This window comes from Mangifera indica, chromosome 11, assembly GCF_011075055.1.
Source record: "Mangifera indica cultivar Alphonso chromosome 11, CATAS_Mindica_2.1, whole genome shotgun sequence".
Taxonomy (NCBI): Eukaryota; Viridiplantae; Streptophyta; class Magnoliopsida; order Sapindales; family Anacardiaceae; genus Mangifera; species Mangifera indica.
The window spans coordinates 76,444-90,292 of NC_058147.1; the positions used below are offsets into that span (position 1 = coordinate 76,444).

The window sequence follows — 13,849 nt, forward strand, 5'->3', positions numbered from 1 at the left end:
ATTAAAAGTGTTTCAGTTATATGGCTTATTAATATAAAGGAACTAGCTACATGTTGCATATTCTTTGCCTTACTAATATCAAGGAACCAGCGTTGGGCAGAAGAAAGGAATGAGGTTCGACACTTGGCCACCTTTTTTCTAAGCTTCTCTTTATTTAGTACTCTCATTAAGTTAAAAAAAGATAAAAAAAAAAATTCTAGCTACAAAATTTACAGTATCAACGTCCATTTAATAATGTCAACATGGACTGACAAGGACTTTCTCGTTGACGGTACCAATGTCCATTTAATGATGCTTGTGAGCTTGTAGCTGAGCCACGGTAGAGTCATCGCCAAGGAGGTCGCTTTTGTCCAGAGTTCATGAACTGTAAGCTGTAGAGAACATGGTAAATGTATACATTTTCCTAAGGATAAAATAGGGTAAAATCAACCTTAAAGCTGTTCCCAGTGCAAGAACACATCGAACAGATTCCAGTCACTCAAAGTTGAATGTATTATTAGTTGCTCCACAGATTTGTGATGCTGACTTCAGGATCTGATCTGAACCAATAATCATCATCATGCTGCAACATTTCAGATGCACACAACTTAGATGAAGTTCCTTTGATTTGAAATTGAAGACCATGGAAAATTACACAAATTGTTGGAGAGCCATTTTGAAATGTCCATATATACTTACATCACAGTCTGAAGGAATTATCTTCTGAATCCCACATATCTCTGAGCTCATTGAGCTGAATGTTTCACAACTTTTTTTATTATCCTCAAGTTCCAAGGACGGCCCAAAGTTTTGAACTCCGCATAGGGTACTGTTCCAAGATGGATTTGCTGATTGGGCATGCTCAATAGTCACCCCATCACCTTCACTTTGGTATTTGCTGCGATTACCATGAAAATAGCCGTTAAGAGAAAAATGAAAAAAAATATAAAGAAAGCAACCAACATAAGTGTTACAACCATGAAAAATTTTCATCACCCTAAAACTACTTAAGACCCACGATAGCCCACATTAGTGTATTGTAGTGAGAGGCGTAGAGAGAACCAGATAAATGATGCATGCTTGATTACAAGAAAATTAAGAATACCTCAGAAGGTACAAATCAATAGGCCCCGTGGTACTTCTAACAATCATTTTGTATTGTCTTGTAGGATAACCAATATCCTGCTCATTATAATAGTCAAGCAATCAAATAAAAATACAATTCAAATAATTCACACCTAATCCTTCCACTCACCTCATCAGGATCAGGAACTTCAATATAGCTTGCTTGAGGAGCTTTAATTGCAATCAGTGTCTCATTCTGTGACAAAAATGGCAATGCCATGTCAAGAGACCATCAACTAAAATAAAGATTTCAAGGACATTCTGAAATTTAAAGAGAAATTACCTGGAAGCATGGAAGACTGGCAATATCTTCCTCTGTTAAAAATAAGCACCTACATAAGTTCGTAAATTATATCAATCGGAGAAAGGGAGACCAACAGGAAAACTATAATGTGGAGCCAAATTTTATTCTAAATAACACTTAAACAACAAAAATAAGTACTTTTGATGATTCTCATTTTCCTCCAAGGCCCTCAGAAGCTCCTGTTTTTCCCTGAAGAAAGCATATGATGACAGCTCAATACATGAGAGAGAAAAAGTAGACTGACAAGTTGGAAAAGTCATGGTTAACTAACCTAATACAATCGTCAATCCTCCATTCTTCAGCATATAGACTTTCAACCTCAGCCTGTCATCAAACCAAGCGTAATAGGCAATTAGGAAGACAAATTACTGTAACATGTTTCTTCCAACAAGCCGGAAGCTCAAATTTCACCAAACCAAAATCATTGATGTTTCATCTTTTATTGATTATGATCAATTAAAAGGAACCTAACGATATTCTACCGTTGATATCACTTTTTATCTATCCCCCTCATTAATTAATCTTTTTATATGTAAGTCTTCAGATGACCATCATGACAACTACCTGAACCTACATTTAATGCCAGATCTTAATTAGTACAATGAAGAAAATGAATCTTCTAGATTATTTCCTCTAATTATTAAACCTGTGAGGGTGCAAACTATTTTGCATAGCTTGAACACAAAATCTGCCATTGAACACTAAAATAGTTAAGCCATAAAACTAATTAAGTTACAAGATGACTGATGTGAGGATTTCTACCAAGTCAGCATGCTAAGCACAGGCAAACATGACAGAGAACTGATCCGAAACACAAAGCAAAGTAGCAAACCATACAACACAAGAAGCTTAAATGCTTATCAACCAACATAATAAATACATGAAAGAGATTCAAATCAATTTTCACCTTCAATGTAGCAACTTGATCATCCAACTCCTTCGGCCCTAAACTATCATATCCCCTGTTTATGAGGACCATTGGTCACTATATGTTTTAAAAGAAGTAATAAAAATTAGATCAATATAATTACTTCCAGCGTATGTGATTCTTTGAAGTTTTCTCTATCAATCCAATTCCTTCAAGGACATTAGTTATATCATATATCCTCCTTTTTTGAACCTGTTGAAAATCATAAAATTAATACAACACACACAAACAGAAAGAACATAAGTCATAACAAGACTTGCCACGGGATCAAATTATGGCAAGGAAACACTTGTAAAATTTGCTTCAACTATGATTTCAACACTGATTGTATTCGGACAAAAACATTCAAAACTGTTACTAGGTTATTAAAATTTTCAAAAGGAATTGTTAGAATGTAAGTTTTATACCTCCAACACTTCTGCAGTATGGTTCAGATCAAGGGTGCCATCTTTAGCCTCATGAATCAAATTGATGAATTTCCTTGTTAACAAGCCTATCATGTGAAACAGCACAGTAAACCCTCATAGACATATACAATTGCCATATCATAGCTGAAACTAAATATTCCATGAAACATGCCAAGCGAATGCATAAATGTCCATCTTTTTTATGCAATAGTGAGACCGAAGCAAGGCATAGCTCAAACAGCCCTTAATTGAGCTAAATTTACCTAAAGAACTGTCATATCGGCAACTATTAGATGGATTCCAACCACTTGGAGCCTCTGGCAATGAAAGCAGGGACAAAATAAAGGGCATTAAACCTATCAATCAAAATAGCTCAACATATTTACATGTGCTATGATAAACAAGTAGATGGAGAGTAAGGGCACTACCAACATTTGGTCTTTGAGTCACAGACTTTTTTTGTTTTAAAACTTTTGATTTGCTATTAATTTTACCACCTATGCAGGATTCTGGTTCTGGCCAAGGATCATTGACTACTTTCCTATGTCCAGGGGTGGCTGATTGTCCAGTAGTCTGAGTCAAACATTTGCCTGATTCATTTGTTTGCTTCAACTGCAAATATCATTAAAGCATTCACAATAAATGCAACAAAGATCATATTAAATAAAAAGATTAATTATACAAGACAATAATGAATCCACCAAGTCAATTCTTTTAGCAATGATTGTAAAAAAATAAATCTGCCACTTTGCATAAGCTGAGGTTAAAACTCTATAAGATTACACCAAACCTAATTAAAGTAGAAATGAAGCCTGCCAGTTGCTACACCAGCCACATCCAAGTACTCAAAAGCAGTATCCTAAATCAGAAGTTTTCCCTTCTTTTCAAAAAATATCCATTAAACACAACTTAGGCATACAAAAGCGTCACACAAATTTTGAGGGTAGTTCAACTTGAATCAAGATAATTTAAGATTATTCTAATGTCCAATAGTATCAGAATAAGCCGCTAACATTATCTAGTTGTACAGAATTTAAACCTTACAGATGCTGGCACTATAAAATAAGAATGGAAAAGGAAACAACGACCTTTTTGCAAATCTCTTGTTACCAACTGAAAAATAGCTTCAATTCTCATGTAAGATCTATTAGTAAATGGATCATAATCATCAATGATAAACTACTCAGTATGACCTAAGGTAGCAAGTCAGCAAAAAATATAGATGGATAAATAATGCTAGAAAGTAGAAAATACAAAAACTGACAACAAAAGACACTTAGAAATACAAAAACCTAGAATTCAAATAAAATAATGAAAAGCCAAAAACAGTAATGTAGACGATAACAACAAGTAGTATCGCATGTAGAGAACTGAATATTGAAGGGGAAAAAACTCACCGCAAGCATAGCAAAAGCGGAATGCGTGTCGTCCCTGTGATTAATATTATGAACAATATCGGAAGAGTGATTGAAGATAGTATTATTAGTATTATTTTGAGAGTGATTTGAAGGAAAGGGAAGCCTGCCAAGGAAGGAATGGTAGAGTGGATTAGTAGCGATGGAAGAAGATGAAAGAGTGTGATGGTGAGGTTTTGGCTCAAGAAACTGAAATTGAAATTGAGAGGTGTGATAGGGGCGGGTCGGATCTTCGCTGTAGTTTGCCATTACAGTCAATTACAATCACTGTGTGTGTGAGAGTAAAGAGGCTTGAGAGGGAAATAGAATGCGAGATTTTATTTGTAAATGGGAGGGAGATTGAAGAGAGGCGGCAATACAGTGAAACAAAAAGATGATAAAGGGAGCGTGAATAAACCGCGCAGTGGAGCGGCGAGTTCGAATGCTCACGGCCCCCGCCTTTCGGCTGTCCCAGATTTTATTTTAAATCAAATAGAGGCCCAAAACGACTACTCCACTCACTCAGCCCAAATATTCAGGATTTCTCACCAGTCGTACAAATAAACTGTTTCAGGAATCAGGATGGTATAAAATTGACAACCCACCCACTCAACGTCAAATCGCTGTCTACCCGGCAATGGCAGCGCCACATCAAAACTTACCTTCCTTTTTTTTATTTAATAATGCAAACGAACCAAACTTAATCTTGTGCTGGGTGCTCTAGATTAGAGCTGTGCTTGCTTGAGATAAACTTTCTTCAAATTCCGCTCAGTTTAAATTCATTCCTATTTGCAATTTCTATTTCTGAATTACAAATTATAATAATAAAACTGTATAGCGTACAGTAGAGGGTTCATAACTGAAGATATAATGACATATTATTCAAAAATTTAAAATTTCATAGCTTACAGCTAAAATAAATTACAAGCTGCAAGTAATAGTTGCTCTAATAAAAAAACACAAGCTTGCCCCTCCCACTTAGGAGTTGCATGTTTACAGCTAGAGTACACAATTAGAAACATAAGATATAATCCAAACAAATGCTATGCTAGTACACATTCCCATCCTCAATTGTTGCCATGGAACTGGTATTATTAGCTGCTACATAACCTAGTCCCACTCAGAATGTATCCTCCAAATCCACTCATTTGCATGCATGGATGAGTTCTTGATGGAAGAACCTGCAATTTATCACATCATCTCCTTATCAATCTAAAATTACTTGAAACACATAAATCTAATCATTTCTACTTCTCCAATCTATCCGAAACAACATGCTTTTCAATAACATCTGCATAAAGACGACAACATTACAACAGTGGTGGGTTCTACATCTATAGCCCCCTGAACATTTCTACCATAAAATTTTTATAAAAAGAATAAAAATTTACTCAAATAAAGCAATTCAGAAGCACAGAAAAAGGAACCTGATATTCACGAAGCCAAGGTTCTGAAATTTGCAAACCAATTGCCATTTTCCCAAGCTGTAGATTGTGCATGCATGTTGCAAGAGGCTGCAGTGTAAGGAAAAAAAATATGAAGGCATGCTCAATAAATGAATGCCAAATGATTAAAAAAATTACATATTCTATCTATTATTTATAAAGAAAGAATATAGCAAGACATTCAAGATGAAATGTTGACCTCATCATCTTTAATGTGTCGACCTGAAATTTTTAGAACTCAGCTCAAACCATTTAGGTTACAAACATTTAGATTACAAATTTAGTAGATCAAGTTGACCACAAATATTGTCAATGCATCAGCATTACTATTCTAAAGCTTCATTTTGAAAAAAGAATGGGACTATCTAATTTGAAATAGAAGTCAAATTTAAGCAAATAACCTGCAGATACTGGTGATAGATTGCAAAAGGGGCTGAATATGACAAAAGTGGCAGGAGATCTTTAACTAAGCTCCATGCATCAAGCTCTGGCGCAGCAATTATTAGGCTGCAAAAAGATTTTGGAAGTTAGAAAAGAGGACATGCTTCTTTAGATTAATAAATCAATCATCAACAACCATATCTACCTAGAAAAACCATTTTCTTTCCACAACTTAAAGGCTTCTTGGGATGCCTTCTCCCCAGCTATTCGGGATTTGCAAACCTTGCTCACAGGGGAAAGAGTAGCCTCAGAATTAACATCAGGGACCCCGTTTTCAGATGAAAAAGATACTTCCATGATAACAGATGAAGAAACTTGTTCCTGAACAAATCAATACCCCAATAAAATCAGACAACTGAAAATTGAAACCTATGTAAACAATAAGAGACACTCACGTGTGACTGGATATCCATATTACACATGTTTTCATCCTGATCACTTCGCTCGGAAGTTTCATTTTGAGGTAGACTAAAATCAGTGAGAGAAGCCCGCACAATCCTGAAACAAGAAAAGCTTAAGAACTGTCACAAGACACTTCTCTATTAGAGAAAGGAAAAAGAAGAGAGAGTAACCAATTCATTTTCTATTACACAAGCCAAGGCTAGCAGAAATAAAATACATTCATCCTACTCGGTAATCCATAAAATGCAACAATAAACAAAACAATAATGAAAATCTAAGCAAATATTTATGCAAACTTAATTCTTTCAACCAATCCTGCTTTAAAAAAAATTTCCAACATAAACTCAACAGTTATAATTGAGAGGAACTAAGTTTGATGTTCTGAAGTAGCACCGCTAAGGAATAAAATAAAGCTCAAAGAGAGATGTACCTCTTGCAAATTTGATTACTGAAGTTAAAAATCCTCACTATATCCATGGGATACGGTGAGTCTCCAAGACAAGTGTTGCAAACATAACCTGTGTCTGTAAATGAAAGGTTATCAGAAAACAGAGGGCATACCAAACATTTGCTCTAATCTGCATGAAACAAACATAACAACTTGCATAGGAAACCAATATATAATGGATAAGAAAGTTTCAGATGGTAATTCACAAATCTACAACTGGTTATCACTCAATTTCTAGGGCACCAAGAGAATAAAATCATTGCAAACCTCCTAAGCGTTCTGCCACAGCTCCAGTAAGAAGGCCACCAGCCATATCAACCACGAGAACATCAGAATTGAATGTCACATTTGCCATTGAAAGCAGAAGAGACAATGTATCCACTCGCAAGAATCTGCCTCACGTGCAAACAGGTAAGAAAGCATGTATTCACAGAATTAATTAATCTGATCAGAATACTAAAAACCAATCCATTTGTTATTACTTAACACCACAGAATATTGTTATAAAGACACAACTAGCTAAAACCTAACTGTCAACGAATCTCACCATGAACACCAGCTTTCAAAATAAAACAAATAATGTACCATACCACAAGAAAAACATAAAAGATACTATTACACAATGCATGTATCTTCACAATATTCTTTAAGCACAGTTATAGAAAGAACTATAATCAAATAGCCAAGACTTTAAGAAAATAAAAACAAGCAGTGATAAGATTACCCGATTCTTGCGGGATTTTTCTTGAAGTATGCCTCACATATACTGAAAAAAATAAAAACAAAAAGGGATGAGAAGCACAAGTCATGAAGCTGAAGAAATCATATGACACCATCATAATTTATTTATACTTAAATGTTGAGAAATGATAAAATTTGATCAATCATTATATAAAAATATTGTCCATTAAATTATTTATACATAAAGCCACCATTAAAAAGGTTGGCACATATTCAATCATTTCAGATGGTTTTCATCAATTTTCATACTTTGCAAATTATCCCAATATCCTTGTCTTAGTAAGCTTCTCTCATCCTATAAATCCATCACACTTTCACCTCATCTAAACTGTGCTCCTGCTCTTACCTTAACACTCCCTTAAATCAAATTGACATACAAAGGCATATTATAAATTTTTTATAAGCAAATCAAACAACAAAAGGAAATTTTTCTGTTCTCTTTTGAATTGGAAAAAGTAGGCTATCCCACACTTTCAGTCTTGAACCCATAAAGTTACAGGAACTTCAGCACTAAAAGTCAGCTTAAATTTGATGTTCAGTAGAACTTCCTCTTTTTATTAGAAACAAGGGAAATAGGTTGTGGAGAGTGGATACTATACTTAGCCAAAGTAATTTTTTTAATTTATTATCTACTAACACAAAAAGTAATAATTATGCATACAGTTGGGCAATGACTCCAAATAGGCACAAAAACCTAAAAGCATTAAAAACACAGCATATGGAACTCAATTTCAAAGTGAAATAACTATATGCTAATATCTAGAACTCTACCATTAAGAATAAAACCAGTAGAGTGATCTTATAAAGTTCAGAATCTACTAACAAGTAGATAACGAAACATTAGAGCCTCTCTATACATATATAAGAAGTAAGAATATTACCTTCCAGTGAAAGGACGCCTTACAAGGACTCTGGGTGCATACTTCTTTTGCTTTTTAAGCCTATACTTCTCCTGCACATGGATCAAACACCAGCCTTCTTTCAAATGAGCACTTCTTGGAGTGGCATGTGCTCGCCATAAAACATATTCAAAACAGGAATAACCTTGCCTGTGAGAAAGATGTTTTCTTGCCAAATGTTGCACTGTTAGCTATAAGCGCTTCAACAATTTCGTCACCTGTCGCACCCTGCCTGCATGAAAAGATAAGAAAAAAATAGAGGAAAAAATGGTCAATTCAATTTTTTTTCATGAGAACATCTTAGAGAAGATAGAGCCTTGTGCTTGAAACTAACATATGTTCTCACCGCCTCATTGCATCTATATCTTCACCAGTTAAATTTTGGGCTTTATTATTATCAACAATAGCTCGATTGTCTCTTAACTCATCTTTCATTTCAATAGTTTCTTTTTCTTGAAGATCATCTGTAGAGCAAAAATCCAACAAAAATATGTATCAGAATAGTGCCAATCAGCTACAAACTTAGCTTAAGCCACATGTAACCAGAATGAGCAGTTAGAAATACTCAATTTCGAAAATGAAGGAAAAACACTTGATCATGAAACAACTAGAGTTACTCAAACTAACCTCCTGCAGAGGGAATAACACGAGATAAATAAGGCCCTTCCTTCCCATTATCAACTTGAAACAGACAACCAAAAGGACACCCAATCAACGGCTTCAAGGAACAATTCTTATTTCCAATTTTCAAAGTCCTGCATAATTAAGTAATTAAAAAGCTACGTATAGATTGAGCGGTCTTGAATAAATAATAATATTAACAACTTACGAGCCGGCAGTGAGACGAGCAAAAACCACACGGTCGCCGTCGTTGATGTCAAGCAATACACTGCAACCTTCCCATGTCAATCTAGGATTTCGTACTGGAAAAGATTGAAGGTTATTTTGCGACATCCTCCTTGATCCTTACTGAACAAATATAATTCAGATAAAAAAATAAAATAAAATTCAAGCAAGAACAAAGTTTGCATTACTAAAGCTTATACTTGCTCTTAAACAAAAGGCCAAAGCACTATTTCCCACCCAAGGTTTACTGTTTTCCCAAATATGCACCCTTTAATTATGGAAACACCAAAAACCTACCCACCAGTGATTAACTTTAACACTTTCCGTCAGAGAATGATTAAAATGACTGTTTTACCTTTTTCAATTGAAATGACAGAAATGTCCTACATGCCAAAAGACATAATTACCCTTTTCATTAAAATGACCTAAAGACCCTTAAATAAAAATACCAAAATGACCTCTTAATTAAATAACCAATTTTTCATATTCCAAAATTTAACCAGCAATTTCTATGGCCTGAAAACAATGCAGCATTTAGGTTTGAATTACAGATTTTTGCCTGGAACTGCCTTGGATTATGATGGAATGAAATGCAAAGAGTTGTGTAATGCAAAGGACAATACTGGCCTGCTTGAAAACCTGGAAATGCAAAGAGTTGTGTACTGGAATGCATGCAATTATAGAATTTAGATTCATAAATCAACACTCTCAAACATAGAATACTTCAGTGAGCACTAATCCAGAAAATAGATTTGTAGAGAACATTTCACTGAGCTATCCAAAAAATTTACTTGTACAAAATATTCAACTTGGTAATAATCCAAAAAATTTACATAAGGGAAATCCCCAGTTTCATATATTCAAAAAAACCCCTAGTATTCATTGCATTTGTGATTGTGGATGCTATGAGGAAGAAAATGAAACAAACTGACTTTCCATGGTTGGGATTGTTCTTCTCTGATATAAGGGAAAAAAAATGATTAGGTTTAATAAAACAGAAAAAACAGTAGCAAACATAATATTAACATATAAGCAGAAGCAAAACCTTTTTTTTGGGTCTTCCTGCATTGTTTGGATTGTGTTGGCAGGACTTTTTGTTGTGCCCCAATTCATGGCAGTGACTACACCTAAGTGTGGACATAGGTTTTCTTTTTCTCTTTTCAGTGGGGTCTTTCCTTCTAGCCTTTCTGGGTCTGCTAGCTTTGCCATGCCTAACAGGTGGCTACAGCTTCTTTTCACATTCCTTTGGCTAGGTTCTCTTATCTGGAATAGGATGAATAATTTCAGCATATGTTATCATATATGCTAAAATTTGTAACCTATCATCTACAAACTTATCAAAGGTGGGAAAATTCATGTGCAATATTGAACAAATTACATGTTGGCAAGGAATCCCAGATAGCTGCCACATCCCACAATCACAGATTCTTTTGTCCAAATTCAAGGTGTATGGTCTACTTGGAATACCATTCATATCAATCACCTCGAATTCTTACAGTCCAACATATGAAATAGAGACATTTTGAGCTGTCTCAATACTTTTGTTTAACTTTTTAACAACAAGTGGAGGCAGTGAAATAACCCATTCAGTACCTACCTTCAGCCTACTATGAAGTCTCTTCATTATTCTTCTTTGATACAACTCCAACAAACTGAGAATAGGTAGCTCCCGATCTTCTCAAAGCCAACTATTAAATGTTTCAGACATATTATTTGTGATATGGTCAAATTTGGCTTCAGTGTCAAAACCAAATCTAGACCATTGATCTGGCTCATTGTCAATTACCCACTTGTAAGTGATTTCATCTACTGCCTTCATTTTATTTAATGCCTCATGAAAATCCACTTTATTTGATGCTCTAGAAATAGCCCAAAACAGATTTCAAAGATGTACCCCAGGGAAAGTTTTCCTGAAATTTGCATATACATGTCTTCCACAAAATCGACTCTTTGCATTAGGCCACTGAGTTTGCAAGACATGTATTATTCCTTTTTGCCTATCACTCATGAAAGTGATAGGCAAGACATCACCCGTGAATTCTTTCAACATCCCCAGGAAATAACCTTAACTATCATTGTTTTCTACTTCACAAACACAGATTGCTAATGGGAATATCCCATTGTTCGCGTCAATCGCTACAGCAGATAACAGGACTCCCTCAAAATGCCCCTTCAGATGACATTCATCAACCCCTATAAAACGACGACAACCCTCTAAAAAGCCTTTCTTCTGTGCAACAAAACTTAGAAAAAAGTGATGAAAATGCAGTGTCGAGGGAATTTCATCCCTAATTACCTTTATGATAGCTTTTGATCTTGCATTGGTCATCAACACAATATGACAATATTTAAATAGCCAGTTATACGATTTTACATACTCCTTTGCTGACAAACCAGTGGCAATTTTCTTAGCCCTAGACAATTTTCTATGATTTATCTGTAAAAAATGCTTCTGCTCCAACTGAACAGCTAGAGGCTTAATGCTACTCCCTTCTTGTGACCTTACAAACCTGTCAAATTTCTCAGCTACCCATAATGCACTCGTATCTGGGTTATTATGAACCCTGAGGCAAATGTGCGTTTGCTCGTACTGATGAATTTGGTAGGAATGACCATCTACCATCAGAACTGCATAGAGATGGAATGGGTAGCCTTCAAATCTACACACAACTTTTATTCTTCTTTTCTCATTGTATATCTTTTTTGTAGCAAACCCACGATCAACCGTGTAATCTTTGAGCACACACTTGAAATGGTCAACACTGTCAAAAACATGTCCAACCTCAAAATAAATCTTTCCATCTACATCTTTCTTAAAAGTCTTTTCCCCTCATATGTCTAGCTAATCTGCTAGCACCATCATTTTCTCCCTCATCACTTTCCCCATCACCATTTTCAGATTCATAATTAAGTCCTCGTGTCTCCTCATCATCCTCAACAGATTCAAACCTGATTTCAACTTCAGCATGGCTAACAGTCTCATCTTCATGCGATATATCACTCCAATGAAAGTTATCATCATACTAGGTAAATACTTCATCCTCATCAGAACTTTTAGACGAACTTGTTGTTACAGGTGCTGTAAAGGTGTTGGGTGAGTTAGGTTCTGTTGGTTGGGTGTTGGGTTAACTGTGTGGAGATAGTAGAGGTGGAGGAGATCTACTATGTACTAGAATAAATTCAACGTACATCTGAATAATTTGTTGACCTGCTTTATAATACTCTTCAAAGACATACATCATGTCCTCATCACTAGCAATGATGTAATTACCCTCTCCATTAGCTGATCTTGCTTCTACTTTTATCTGCTTACCCGGATAAAGTTGCACCTCCTCATTTTCATTTGCAATACATTGCTTCACATCCTTGATGAACACAACTAAGCTATACTCTTCTGGATCAACATTTCTTATTTCAGATGGTATGCCATAAACTTCAAATTTAATAGTGAACAACTTTGTAGAACTCATCCTAACAAAACACAGAATTAGTTAAAAGAATAACAATTAATTTGAGAATGAAGGTGGACTGATTAATAAGATGGTATCCCAACTTATGTAACAATGATGCAGCTTAATAAGATGGTATCCCAACTTATGTAACAATGATGCAGCTTACCTAATGACACAACAACAACACTTCTCATACACAGAAACAAGGTAATATGCAACATTAGGAGATGATCAACATGTATGCAATCTCACAGAAGAATATGACTCATGCAAAATCACTCAAAGCAACATGCAAATGGGTGTACACTTGACAAAAAGTATGCTACATTATTGTTGAATCATTGTTGCAACTTGCAACACTATTACACAACCTTGTTACACCAGAGAGAAATAAGGTTTTAGCAAACCTTCTCTTTCGCGTCAGTAGCACTGCACTCTCGGGTTTTCCAGCTTATGTAACAATGATGTAATTTACCCAATAACACAATAACAACACTCCTCATACACAGAAACATAACAGTATGCAATCTCACAGATGAATATGACTCATGCAGAATCACTCAAAACAGCATGCAAATGGATGTACACTTGATAGAAAGTATGTTACATTATTGTTGAATCATTGTTGCAACTTGCAACACTATTACACAACTTTGTTACACCAGAGAGAAATAAGGTTTTAGCAAACCTTCTCTTTCGCGCCAATAGCACTGTACTCTCAGAGTTCCTAGCTTATGTAACAATAATGTAACTTACCCAATGGCACAACAACAACACTCCTTATACACAGAAACATAGCAGTATGCAACATTAGGAGATGATCAGCATGTATGCAATCTCACAGAAGAATATCACTCATATAGAATCACTCAAAACAACATGTAAATGGGTGTGCACTTAATAGAAAGTATGCTACATTATTGTTGAATCATTATGAAACAGAAACTGATCATGCCCTAACTCATACACAGAAACTGATACATAATACTTAAAAACAGAATCTGATCATGCCTTAACTCATACACAGAAATTGAACAT

General features: G+C 35.2%; 2 protein-coding genes across 4 annotated transcripts; both read right to left on the reverse strand.

Moving 5' to 3' along the window:
- Positions 1-123: 123 nt before the first annotated feature.
- Positions 124-4,648, reverse strand: LOC123229561 (transcription factor E2FC). 3 transcript variants are annotated; one of them, XM_044655464.1, is made up of 13 exons: positions 4,141-4,631; positions 3,172-3,355; positions 3,007-3,099; positions 2,744-2,829; positions 2,440-2,528; positions 2,316-2,370; positions 1,680-1,732; positions 1,547-1,597; positions 1,388-1,436; positions 1,235-1,300; positions 1,085-1,161; positions 679-877; positions 124-562 (listed from the first exon to the last, which is right to left on the reverse strand). In XM_044655464.1, exons 1-13 carry the CDS (start codon positions 4,405-4,407, stop codon positions 497-499), a joined length of 1,335 nt encoding a protein of 444 aa, XP_044511399.1. In that variant the 5' UTR covers positions 4,408-4,631; the 3' UTR covers positions 124-496. The 3 variants fall into 3 exon arrangements, with proteins under 3 accessions (XP_044511399.1, XP_044511400.1, XP_044511402.1); XM_044655465.1 differs by having other exon boundaries at positions 3,007-3,060; positions 4,141-4,627; XM_044655467.1 differs by lacking the exons at positions 124-562; positions 1,085-1,161 and having other exon boundaries at positions 730-877; positions 4,141-4,648.
- A 345-nt stretch (positions 4,649-4,993) lies between these two features.
- LOC123229005 (tRNA (adenine(58)-N(1))-methyltransferase non-catalytic subunit trm6-like) lies at positions 4,994-9,543 on the reverse strand. Its single transcript, XM_044654548.1, has 13 exons — positions 9,343-9,543; positions 9,141-9,268; positions 8,860-8,977; positions 8,664-8,745; positions 8,496-8,566; positions 7,598-7,639; positions 7,141-7,265; positions 6,856-6,949; positions 6,419-6,521; positions 6,169-6,344; positions 5,984-6,089; positions 5,565-5,651; positions 4,994-5,318 (listed from the first exon to the last, which is right to left on the reverse strand). Exons 1-13 carry the CDS (start codon positions 9,465-9,467, stop codon positions 5,232-5,234), a joined length of 1,344 nt encoding a protein of 447 aa, XP_044510483.1. The 5' UTR covers positions 9,468-9,543; the 3' UTR covers positions 4,994-5,231.
- Between the last annotated feature and the right edge of the window lie 4,306 nt (positions 9,544-13,849).

What these genes read in the sequence shown, in the direction of transcription:
- LOC123229561 (XM_044655464.1), bottom strand. Translation starts at nt 4,407, where the DNA reads ATGGCAAACTACAGCGAAGATCCGACCCGCCCCTATCACACCTCTCAA. An exon ending in CCGCTTTTGCTATGCTTGCG is followed by an intron (nt 3,356 to 4,140) that starts GTGAGTTTTTTC and finishes TGATATTTGCAG; the next exon opens with TTGAAGCAAACAAATGAATC. An exon ending in AAGTTCCTGATCCTGATGAG is followed by an intron (nt 1,162 to 1,234) that starts GTGAGTGGAAGG and finishes TATAATGAGCAG; the next exon opens with GATATTGGTTATCCTACAAG.
- LOC123229005 (XM_044654548.1), bottom strand. Translation starts at nt 9,467, where the DNA reads ATGTCGCAAAATAACCTTCAATCTTTTCCAGTACGAAATCCTAGATTG. An exon ending in AGAAAACATCTTTCTCACAG is followed by an intron (nt 8,567 to 8,663) that starts GCAAGGTTATTC and finishes ATCCATGTGCAG; the next exon opens with GAGAAGTATAGGCTTAAAAA. An exon ending in AGTAATCAAATTTGCAAGAG is followed by an intron (nt 6,522 to 6,855) that starts GTACATCTCTCT and finishes TTCTTGTTTCAG; the next exon opens with GATTGTGCGGGCTTCTCTCA.